The sequence below is a fragment of the Mobula hypostoma genome, chromosome 17, assembly GCF_963921235.1.
Source record: "Mobula hypostoma chromosome 17, sMobHyp1.1, whole genome shotgun sequence".
Lineage (NCBI taxonomy): Eukaryota > Metazoa > Chordata > Chondrichthyes > Myliobatiformes > Myliobatidae > Mobula > Mobula hypostoma.
Window position 1 is genome coordinate 14,010,357 of NC_086113.1, and position 12,961 is coordinate 14,023,317.

General features: G+C 40.4%; 1 protein-coding gene across 3 annotated transcripts in view; it reads right to left on the reverse strand.

Annotated features, from left to right (window-relative positions):
• LOC134357865 (adenylate cyclase type 2-like) overlaps nucleotides 1-12,961 on the reverse strand; it is a 523,538-nt gene that overhangs the window by 52,865 nt on the left and 457,712 nt on the right. For all 3 annotated transcript variants that reach the window (XM_063069584.1, XM_063069586.1, XM_063069585.1), the window contains exons 17-18: nucleotides 10,318-10,455; nucleotides 2,378-2,491 (exon numbers count right to left, since the gene is read on the reverse strand). In XM_063069584.1, coding sequence (XP_062925654.1) covers nucleotides 2,378-2,491; nucleotides 10,318-10,455 — 252 coding nt within the window. The remainder of the gene's footprint in view (nucleotides 1-2,377; nucleotides 2,492-10,317; nucleotides 10,456-12,961) is intronic.

A 12,961-nucleotide genomic window follows, 5' to 3' on the forward strand; every position in this document is an offset into this window, starting at 1 on the left:
TCACCCTCCCTTTTCAGGATATCGTGGATGCGTCCAGAAACATCTCAGACCCTAGGACCTGGGCGGCGATATATTAATTTGAGATTCATTTTCTTGCAGACATTTACAGGCAGATAAAGAAATACAATTGCAGTTATGAAAAACTATGCCTAAACAAAGATTGAAAAACAACCAGTGTGCAAAACAAGACAAATAATGCAAGTAACGAATTAAAAAATCTTGTTCTGATTGTGAAGTACTACTCTCACCAGGCCTCTGTACCCTTGAGTCCAGCACTGTGGTTCAACTGACATGGAGAATTCCTTGACCCCAGAATGCTCATGACTAGCTCTGTCAAAGAGCAAAGCAGTTTTGTTTGCTGTGAAAATTGTTAACCCATTTATTAGGTGTAAACTGTATCTGACATTCAAAGACATTTAAGAACTATTTAAGCTGAAAAAAGTCACCTCAGACATGGAGAAATAAAGTTAATCAGAACGTAAAGATTGGCCTTATTTGTCACATACGCATTGAAACACCAACACAGACAGTGAAACACGTCGTTTTGTGTCAGTGACCAGCATAGCCTGAGAAACGTGCTGGAGGAAGCCCTCAGGTAGCACCACAATTCCAGCACCATAGTCATGGTCATACTCTATTGATCCCGGGGGGAATTGGTTTTCATTACAGTTGCACCATAAATAATTAAATAGTAATAAAACCATAAATAATTAAATAGTAATATGTAAATTATGCCAGGAAATAAGTCCAGGACCAGCCTTTTGGCTCAGGGTGTCTGACCCTCCAAGGGAGGAGTTGTAAAGTTTGATGGCCACAGGCAGGAATGACTTCCTATGATGCTCTGTGTTGCATCTCGGTGGAATGGGTCTCTGGCTGAATGTACTCCTGTGCCCACCCAGTACATTATGTAGTGGATGGGAGACATTGTCCAAGATGGCATGCAACTTGGACAGCATCGTCTTTTCAGACACCACCGTCAGAGAGTCCAGTTCCATCCCCACAACATCACCGGCCTTACAAATGTGTTTGTTGATTCTGTTGGTGTCTGCTACCTTCAGCCTGCTGCCCCAGCACACAACAGCAAACATGATCGCACTGGCCACCACAGACTCGTAGAACGTCCTCAGCATCGTCCGACAGATGTTAAAGGACCTCAGTCTCCTCAGGAAATAGAGACGGCTCTGACCCTTCTTGTAGACAGCCTCAGTGTTCTTTGACCAGTCCAGTTCATTGTCAATTTGTATCCCCAGGTATTTGTAATCCTCCACCATGTCCACACTGACCGCCTGGATGAAGATAGGGGTCACCGGTGCCTTAGCTCTCCTCAGGTCTACCACCAGCTCCTTAGTCTTTTTCACATTAAGCTGCAGATAATTCTGCTCACACCATATGACAAAGTTTCCTACCGTAGCCCTGTACTAAGCCTCATCTCCCTTGCTGATGCATCCAACTATGGCAGAGTCATCAGAAAACTTCTGAAGATGACAAGACTCTGTGCAGTAGTTGAGCACAGAGTAAGCATAGCTTATTAACCCTCACCCTAACCCGTATGACTTTTAAATGCCCGGTAAAAACCCACGCAGTCTTGGGGAGAATGTACAACCTCCTTATTGACAGTGGTGGGATGGAACACTGATCGGTGTACGCTGCCATTATAAAGCATTGTGCTAACTGCTACACTACCATACCACCCCTAATACCTAAATATTATCTAATCTAAGGTGAAATAATTTTAAAAAGACCCCTGCTTTCTCTCCTTGCCTCCTTTTCCACAGGTCTACAGTCTGCATTGAAATCACTGAGATTTCAGTCCCTATACCAGGTCTGACCTGGTGTAGGACCTGAGAGATAAATTCGCCAGCATAAAGCTGAAGATTCCCAGCAAGACGCAGCGTAGCCATTGGGCTCAATTAACTCCTGCAATGGAGGGGACAGCTAGATGCAGAGCCATCTGTCAATCAGTAAATCCCAGGATTCTAATCTGGCGCATTGTCACCGAGCTGTAGGAAGTTAGTATATTGGTGCTGGGAATTTCTACTGCACTGCACTATATAATTTTACAAATGTCAGCTTTGGCAAGGAGATGATAAAATACTGACAATAAAAGTATGTTTTGTAAGTCCATGGGCATGACTCAATAAACAGACACAAACTGAAAAACAATTGTTAAACTCCAGTACTTTAAAATACTTCAAATGTTCATCTGCAATTTACATGAATAATTTAGAAATTATCAAATGATCGATTCTCAACAACATATGAAGAGTATTTTCGTATTTAAAATGTTATAATTACTGCAAAGATAAATGGTTTCAATAGATACTCAGTATAAAATGCAATTCATAATGAGTGAGCTGACAAGTGTAATTGTACTTACTGGCAAGAAAAAGTAGTCAGTGTGCACGGACCACACAGCTTGTTCATTTATAAATTGCGAACTGCCATTTGTGCTGTTCACTGAGATGGAAGTTACCGCTGAGTTCAGAAAAAACTGAAAGGAAAAAAATGGAAATGAGAAATAAACAAATGATGAAGATAAAAGTTTTTGTAGGTATTACCTCTCCAAAGACAACTGAAACGAGATACCTTATTTCAGTTCATGTATGTTATTTTGCGACAATGTATGAAGTCACTGAATATCTTTAATGATCAAATAACCTTCAACTACTGATTCAGCACTTAATAAGACATTTGTTAATGTGACCATTTTGTTTTTTCATTAACATTGGTTATGCATACACACATATTTATAGCATACACCTGTATTTTTGTTTCTTTCAAACTGAGATCTGATACGCTTTTGAAGCACAAAGATAACAGCAGGTTGTCTGGGAGAAAATCCGCAATCTGTGAGTATAGAGGGATTTGGGAATACAGATCCATAACTCGTTGAAAGTGGCGTCACAAGTAGATAAGGTCATAAAGAGAGGTTTTGGTACCTTGGCCTTCATAAACCAAAGTATTGAGCGCAAGTGTTGGTGACATTATGTTGAAGTTCTTCAGGATATTACTGAGACCAAATTTGGCACATGGTGTGCAGTTCTGGTCACCTAGCTGTAGGAAAGATTGAAGATTGAAGATTGAAAAAGCACAGGGAAAATTTACAAGATGTTGTTGGGACTTGAGTCCCTGAGTTATGAGGAAAGGTTAAATAGATTTAGGACTTTATTCCCTGGAGTGTAGAATTAGGTGAGATTTGATAGAGGTATACAAGTGTATGAGAGGTTTAGATAAGTAAATGCAAGCAAGATCTTGCCACTGAGGTTGGGTGAGAGACTAGAACTAGAGGTCATAGGTTACGGGTGAAAAGTGGAATTTTTAACGGGAATTTGAGAGGACTTTGCTCAGAGGGTGGAGTGAGTGTGGAACCTGTTGCCAGGGGTAATGGTGGATGTGGGGTTGATTTCAATATTTAAGAGAAGCTTGAATAAGTACGTGGACTGGAGGGGTATGGACAGCAGGTCAGTGTGACTAGGCAGAATTCAGCACAGGTTTGATGGGCCAAAGAACCTGTCTCTTTGCAGTAATGTTCTATGTCTCATTGGCCATCCAGCAGTTCTGTTAATCCTGGAGAATGGTGTGTGATGAGGAAGAAGCCAAATGTTCCATGCTCATCAGATTGACAAATTATTCTTAAAGGTTTTGTTAATATTACTGGTAGAAATATATTTTATCGTGAAAGATTGAAAGGTTAGAGGATATAAAAACTGAACTCAATATACACTCTGACTTTCAAAGAAACGGTTGTCAATCCTGAATAAGATGCTATTAAATATTCTGCTGATGCTGAGACTCGTAAGCAGATTTATGGTTGGACAAAAAAACAGGATACATTTGCACAGAAAGTGATTATTATTGACAACACTTCCCTGGGAATCTATGGAATAGCACAAGAGTTAGACTTCAGGTAAAGATAGTTTGCCAAGTTAATTAATCACATGAAGGCTTTGTCCACTTGTTGGTGATGAAACGAAGATTCACACAGACAACAGGATTTCAGATGAGGAAAATAAAATATAGGCAGATTTGAGGCAGAATAGACTTCTGTTTCTTTTATATTTCCTTAATACTGATATAATCCAATGAACTTGGGTTGGAGGAAAGCCAACCACATGCAGGACACATTGGTGGCTCAGGGACGTGCAAGTGCTCACAGGCATCCTGGAATAACCCAAATGAGAGTATGGCCATATTACAGTACTAGGGTGCTTCATACAAGGGTCCCTCTAATAAAACAACTTGGTTCAAAATTCACCTCAATGTTTCAAAGTGAGTGTTGCTCAGGAATAATATCATCAAGTGCATTACTGACTCTGAAACAATATCAGAGATGTAAGGATGAATTAAAACACAAGGTAGCTGAGCCACTTGACAGGGAAACATAAAGAGGAGCAATTTATTCTGGGTTAAATCAACTTTCAGCTGTATACCACTGAAAATGATCAGGCTCACCAATCCAATGTGAGGGTAGCACTTTACAGTGGAATGACATTTTTAGGTTCTACTGCAACTCCTCTGAAAATAATACCATTCACAAGTACACACGGGAAGATTGTGACCAGATTCTGACAAGGGCTATTAAATGACAAATTGCCTTTTTGCTCCATTGGTGCCAGGCAATATTGTTTTCAAACGGGAAAGATCCTAACCACCTACCCTGGGTAGTGCTTTGCTCAACATGAACATCCAGGTGTCAGCATGGACACAGACCACAAATGCCTCATAAATACTGCAGCTAAGAGAACAAGTTAGCCTTCCTCCTTTGACAGGGCACAGGTCAGCTATGGTAACATTCAAGCTCATACCACCCAGGGCGAAAGAGTTCATTCAATTGTACCTTTCCTCATCTACTGCATCAAGGCTGTAGAGTACACTGTGTATAAACCACACCACAGATGTTCACCCAGGATGCTCGGGCAGCGTCTCCCAAGCCTGTGGCCTCTACCACCAAGAAGCTCAAAGGCAGCAAGCACATAGAAACACCACCAAGTGGCATACACTCCTGATCTGGAAAAATGTCCCTACCTTGTTACAGATATCCCTTTGGTCCTGTCTGTGCCTTTGCAAGTACAATTGTTGTCTGTTTTTAAAATTTGTCCAATTTCTGAAGAAATGCTAATTCTGTTTCTCTTCCCACTGATGCTGCTGGCCCTGGAGAGTGTTTCCAGCATTTTCTATTCTTGGTGAAAATATGTGCCCTTCCTTCATTGTCTTTGGGATGCAATGTCAACCTTCACATTGAGAGGACTGGAATATAAATGCAAAGATGTAATGCTAGGAATTTATCAGGCGTTTGTCAGACCAGACTTGGAGTATTGTGAGCAGTTTTAGGCTCCTTTTCAAAGAAAGGATACACTGGCCTAGGAGGGGGTTCAGAGGCAATTCATGAGAATGATCCTGGAAATGAAAGGGTTAATGTATGAGGGGCATTGGATGGCTGTGGACGTGTGCTGACTGGAGTTTAGAAGAAAGAGGAGGGAACTCATTGAAGCCTATTGAAAATTGAAAAACCAAGATAGAGTGGATGTGGAGAGGATGTTCCCAATATTGGAGGAGACTAGGACCAAGGGACGTCCCTGTAGAATAGGGATGGGAGGGACTTCTTTAGTCTGAGGGTGGTGAATCTGTGGAATTCGTCACTACGGATGGATGTGGAAACCACGTTATTGAGTAGATTTAGAGCAGAGGTTGATAGGTTCTTTTTTTTGTAATATAATTTTTATTGAATTTTCAAAAAGAATACATGAAGAAAAGAATCTACCATCCCCCCTCCCCTTAACCCTCCCCCCCCCATATATAGTCCTACCTAAAAAGAAAGAAAAAGAAAAAAAAGAAAAAAAAGAAAAGAACCACCTGGGTATTGGAAGGTTTCCACATGCTCCATGGGATTCAAAATGAATTTGGTATAATTATTCGTTACTTTCCCCAAGTGACCAAAGACTTTTACAATGGATAATCAACTTTTATATAATTGGTACCAAAAAGGGATTAAATTTATAGGAGATTGTTTTGAACGAGGTATATTGATGTCATTTGAACAATTAAAGGATAAATATAAAATATCTAATAATACTTTCTTTTGTTACTTTCAATTAAGGGCTTACTTAAAAGGTAAGCTGGGTCAAGCAATGTTTTTGCCAAAACCTAACGAAATTGAAATTTTAATTCAAAAAGGGAAAATTAAAAAATTTATTTCTTGTATGTATAATTTGATTCAAGAACAGGTTGATAGGTTCTTGACTAGTAAGGGCATTGAAGGTGATGGTGAGAAGACAGGAGAATGGGGTTAAGACGGATGACAAATCAGCCATTATGGAATGGTGGAGAGACTTGGGATGGGCTGAACGGCCTAATTCTGCTCCTATCTCTTGTGGACTCATGGGATCAAATATCAGAGCTCACTATCCGACAGCATTGTGGAAGTACCTACAACCAGCACGTTCTCAAGGAAAATTAGGAAAATTTTAAATGTTCACAATCAATCCTGACCTTGGCAACAACGCTTGCAAGCCAAAATAAGTAAGTAACCACTTTCCAATGTGTCTATTTTCCAACATCTAGTATTACTTACAAAATAGAATGATAAAATATGCAAAATATGCTTAGTATTCAAACACATGTGGCTTATTGTACATTATAAAGTGGGGTATATTCAGTGATCACGAATAGGATACCAATCATGTAACATGCAACACCACTGTAATTATGCAACAGCATATTTGGATCTGTTACAGGGACAAATAATGCACTTTCCTACTTGGTGCTGTTATTCGTCTGAACTATTTGCCTTTTCAGTGACCAGCACCCACTCAATGGCCACTTTATTAGGTACGCCTGTACACCGGCTCGTTAATGCAAATACCTAATCAACCAATCATACCGCAGCATCTGAATGCCTAAAAGCATGCGGATATAGTCAAGAGGTTTAGCTGTAGTTCAGACCAAACATCAGGATGGGGAAGAAATGTGATCTAAATGACTATGACTGTGGAATGACTGTTGGTGCCAGAACGGGTGATCTTCCAGGACTTTCACGCACACCAGTCTCTAGAGTTTACAGAGAGTGGTGTGAGAAATGAAAGAAAAAAAACAACCTGTATTAGAAATTCTGTGAGTGAAAATCCTTTGTTAACAAGAGCAGTCAGAGGAGAATGGCCAGACTGGTTCAGGAAGGTGACAGTAACTCAAACAACCATGTGTTACAACAGTGGTGTGCAGAAGAGCATCTCTGAATGCAGAACACATCAACCTTGAAGTGGATGGGCTACAGCTCAAACAGACCATGAACATACACTGAGTGGCCACTTCATTATGTACAGGAGGTACCTAATAAAATGGCCACTGGGTGTGGCCATTTACTACACAGAAATATGCTCTTCCCTCCAGTATTGAACCACATCTCTATTGTACCTCACTAATATACAGTATTTAGCAAACAGCATTATGCTAGTGCAGTATTGAACCACAGCCCTCTGAGTGATCTCTGTGCTTTGATTACTGAACCCATCTAAATCAGGTGCAACAGGATGACCTCCATAATCTACTGAAGCAGAGCATTAAGTTTAATGCCATAGAAAAGGTTAATGCACTTAGTTAAATGATCCATATAAATTGAAAGACAAGTTCACATAAAGTAAATCTTCTTTGATCCCAGTGTCAGTAGGAAGCAAACAACTTACTAGGCAGATGCTGCTCAAAACTTTCATTTTCAGAGCCGCATGCTTTCTTAAAATTCCATGCAGGCATAATAAATTATTGTGTTTCATGGAGGTGGAATCAGAATCAGGTTTATTATCACTGGCATATGTCGTGAAAAGTGTTAACTTAGGGGCCGCAGTACAATGCAATACGTGATAATATAGAGAATAAATAAATAAATAAATTACAGTGTGTATCAATACGTGCATTAATTAGTTAAATTAATAATAGTGCAAAAACAGAAATAATAGAAGTGAGGTAGTGTCCAAGGATTCAATGTCCATTTAGGAATTAGATGGCAGAGGGGAAGAAACTGTTCCTGAATCACTGAGTGTGTGTCTTCAGGCCTCTGTATCTCCTTCTTAATGGTAACAGTGAGAAGAGGGCATGTCCTGGGTGTTGGGGGTCCTTAATGATGGATGCTGCCTTTCTGAGTCACCGCTCCTTGAAGATGTCTTAGATATGACGGAGCCTAGTACCCAAGATGGAGCTGACTAATTTTACAACTTTCTGTAGTTTCTTTCCATCCTGTGTAGCTCCCGTCACCCCCCACCCCCCAAATACCAGACAGTGATACAACCTGTCAGACTGCTCTCCACAATACATCTGCAGAACTTTGAGTGTTTTAGATGACAAACCAAATCTCCTCAAACTCCTAATGAAATATAACTGTCTTGCCTTCCTTATAGCTGCATCGATATGTTGGGAACAGGTTAGATCATCAGAGATCTTGACAGCCAGGAACTTGAAATTGCTCACTCTCTCCACTTCTGATCCCTCTATGAGGATTGGTTCATCATCCCTGGTCCTACCCTTTCTGAAGTCCACAATCAGCTCTTTGATCTTACTGATGTTAACTTCAAGGTTGTTGCTGTGACACCACTCAAAAGCTGGTATATCTTGGTCTTGTATGCCCTCTCGTCTCCATCTGAGATTCTGCCAACAACGGTTGTCTCATCAGCAAATTTATAGATGGTACTTGAGCCACGCAGTCATGGGTACAGAGGGAGTAGAGCAGTGGCCTAAGCACACATCCCTGAGGTGCACCAGCGTTGATTATCAGCGAGGAGGAGATGTATTACCAAGCCACAGAGGTTGTGGTGTTCCAGTTAGGAAGTCGAGGATCCAATTGCAGGGGGAGGTAAAGCGGCCCAGATTCTATAGCTTATCAATCAGGACTGTAGGAATGATTGTGTTAAACGCTCATGATGGACTGATGGTGAACATTGCATCATATTAGAATCACCAAACATAGTGTAATGAAATAAGAGAGTGAGGTCCTATTCTTTCTTTTATCAGTCAGTTTTCCAATCTCATTTGTATGAAGCACATGGGCAGTAACTACAAATGTGAGAGCAATCATCTGAGCCTTACCCTTACACAAACCCTGACTGCAAATTCAATGCAGTTTCTGCCAGAAGTTTGGGATCAAACATTTGTATTTTTTTTACAGTTTGTAGACAATTTGTAACCCAAAAGATCCATGCCTGTTGCAAAGGAGCTCCCAACTGAGCTATTCATACACAATCGAGTGATTTATGGATGGGTATGAGGTTTCTGCTTCTAACACCCTTCAAAAATCCGTCACCCTCTTATTCCCAATTTTTCCCTCTATTCATTCCATCAAGCACTTTAAGTCTATCCCTCCAAGTTTCTTGATCTGTTAGTCTTTCCTATGTATTTGGACATCTCTGTCATTTCCTTAAAAAGTTAAATCAATTTATACAGATAGGGGTGGCATGGTAGTGTAGTGGCTAGTGTAATGCCATTAACAGTACCAGCGATCAGGGTTCAATTCCTGCTGCTGCCTGTTTGGATATTCTTGCTTTGACGATGTGGGTTTCCTCTGGGTGATTTGGCCACATTCCAAAGAAGTACCGGTTGGTCGGTATTGGTCACAAGGGTGTAATTGGGCACTGTGGGTTCATTGGGCTGGAAGGCCCCGTTACCGTGCTCTACCTCTAAATAAATAAAACAAAATAAAAGCCCTTCTTGTTATATATTCTCCATAGCCCTGATTACTAGTACATTCTATATGAGGGTTTATCCTCTCGGATACAATGGATTCCAATCATTTATCCACATGTTACCCTAACTGATCAGGACATGAAGGGGTATGGGGAGAAGGTAGGAGATTGGGCCTGAGAGGGGAGAGAATCAGCCATGATGAACTGGTAGGGCAGACTCGATGGCTAAATTTTGTTCCTATATCTTCTCTTCTTAATACATTTACTACATTCGCACTATCCAATATTTCATACACAACTTCCAGAACCACATCACCGTCACTGCCTAGTTCCCTGAAGACAGCCACAATTTGTTTTGTTCTTGTATTTATTAAGACTCTTTTCTTCAACCGTCATCTCCACATGTAGGTTTGCTTTTTGGTTTTAATCGGCGCTACTTTCCCTTGTTCAGAAAACAGTTTGCATTTCCTTTGATTTTACTTGAGAGTGCTTATTCATAATCCATTTGTAGTCTACTAATTTTCTTTTTAATTTTACACCAATGAATGGCCTATGATATTGGTTAGACATATATTTGATAATTAACAAAAAATGGTAAATTAAATCTCTGATAATTTGTTTTTTTAGTTCGATTATAAAGTGGCAAACTTACCATGTTAAATATAGCCATAACTAATATAACTGTGGTGGTAGTCATTGTGAGTGTAAGACGAGGCCAAGGTCTATTGGCAATTATCTCTGACGATTTCAAAATCCACATCAAGGAAGCTGAAGCCTTCTTGCTACATTGCTAGATGCAGGAAAAACAATAAATTAAACTTCTATATAGAAAATATCAAAACACGCTTGCAGAAAAATTAATAACTTTTGCACTGAGTGCTTTTTGCTGTCCTCATATGGTTGGGAGCCTTGGAAACAATTGTTTTTTTATTTCCCAGACAAACAAGATTAAATGAGATTTAATAGCTCATGAAGTAAGAATCACCAACCCACTTTTATGCCTTTTAAATATCAGAATGCATTATTACAAAAACATGTGATGCAGAAAGACTGTAATGGATTAGAATTTCTTCCATAAATGTCAGCACTAATGAAGCAGTGTGTTGTGGGGTCTCATGTCATGGCTCAGTGAGGCTAGGACAGTAAGGTGTTCTAATGTGGGTGACATCCTCAACATAATTCACTTTAGAAGCAGCTGCACTGCACAGGCTATACAGTAAGTTTTGCCTCTAAGTAAGTTTTGGTCTCCCATAAAAGACTGTCCGCCCCTATATTTCTATAATATCACCTCTCATTCTCTCATGTTCCAAGGAATACAAGCCGAGCCTGGACCAGCCTCCCCCTATCGCTCACGCCCTGTAGTTCTGGCAACATCCTCATAAATCTTCTCTGCATTCTTTCCATTTTTAACCATGTCTTTCCTATAATAGGGTGAATGAAACCCAAAATCCTAATCAGGTTTATTGCCACTGACCTATGCCACCGAATTTGTTGTTTTGTGGCAGTAGTACGGTGTAAGTGTGGCCTCACCAATGGTTACACAACACAGCATAACGTTCCAACTCTCATATTCAATGACCTGACTGATGAGGGCCAGTGTCCTGTCTTTTTCACCACCCCCAGTCTACCCGTGACACAACTTCCAATGGACTATGCACATGTACTCCTCAGTCCTATCTGTTCCATTATACCCGCTTCTGCCTTACCATAGTAAGTCCCACACTGGTTTGACTCACTGTATCTGTATTGAAATCCTTGGCCCACTTCCCTAACCGATCAAGGTATCCTTGTAATCTACGACAACTTTCTTTCGGATCAAAATCATTTCTATAAATAACCAATAACAAGGATCACAACCCCAACCCTAGAGGTACACCATTAGTTACCATCCTCCATCCTGAGAAATAGCCAACCTCTGAGCCAATCTTGAATCCACCCACCCAGCTCTCTCTGGTTTCCATGGGAACAGCCCACCATGCAGTACTGTGTTGAAGGTCTTGCTAAATTCCAAATAGACAAGATTCACAGCCTTACCTTCAAAATACTCTAAAAGGTTTGTCAAACATGACTTCCCATGCACAAAGCTATGCTGATGGAGGACTCTCTCCATCAAGGCTGGCTGACCTGCTGAGTGCATCCAGTGCTTTGGCGTTAATCTAAATTTTACATCTACTGCCAGAGTACCTCTCATTTATAGTCCAATTTTTTGAGATCAAAAGAGTTTTGTTGTCTCGGTCCATATATATTTAGAAAATTAGCACTTGCTTCAAGGACACCAGAGAAGGAATTGCAGAAGCATACAGAAATTAGAAATGTGCAAAGTCAGGATCATCATTTATCCATGATGTTAGAAGCTCCCATGCTGGGTTAGGGGCTGGCCCTGCAGTGGGACTCCTGCCAGTGGGGCTCTCAGTGTTCACTCCCTGGAAGACAAGCTGGATTATGTTCATCAGTGGCTGTGGAAGATGAGGAACTGCTGCGTGTTTGTTCTTGCAGAAATGTGGCTCCAGGACTACATTCCAAGGACTATAAATCTTCAGGGACTTGTGCTGATATTATTTTGTGACTGTATATGCTATCATAACTATAAATGCTGCGTGTGCCTATATGTACTGTGTTTTACAACTTGGCCCTGGAGAAACGCTGTTTCGTTTAGCTGTATATACGTGCATGATTGAATGACAATTACACTTGATCTTGAACTTGATATTTTCCAACTGTCACCCTTTTGCCATGCAAAATCGCAAAATATATACAAGCCACAAACAAGAGGAAATCTGCAGATGCTGGAAATCTGAGCAACACACACAAAATGCTGGAGGAACTCAGCAGGCCAGGCAGCATCTATGGAATAAAGTACAAATGTCGACTGTACTTTTTTCCATAGATGCTGCCCGGCCTGCTGAGTTCCTCCAGCATTTGGTGTGTGTTGCTCGCAAAATGTATACATTTATTTACAGATAGATCACCCAAATTTAAGTTCCATTCCGCACTTTACAAATTGCTTAGCTACACTATAAAGTGTAAATCATTGAAAAGGCACGTTAATAACAAGCTAAAAGAAGTATTGGCAAATCTGCTGTGTGTGTCTTATATCTAGCCCTTGCTGGAAAGAAAATAACTCACAGTGGATGTCCACTATACATTCCTTGCAAGTGCTAGATAAAAGCTCAAGTAATATATTATGTAAAAAGAGACACACATCCAACAGAGATTTTGCTGTTCAATATTGCTTCTTCAAACAAGATAAAGATGAAAGATGGCAGAATAAAGATGATAGCAGAGACAGGAGACCT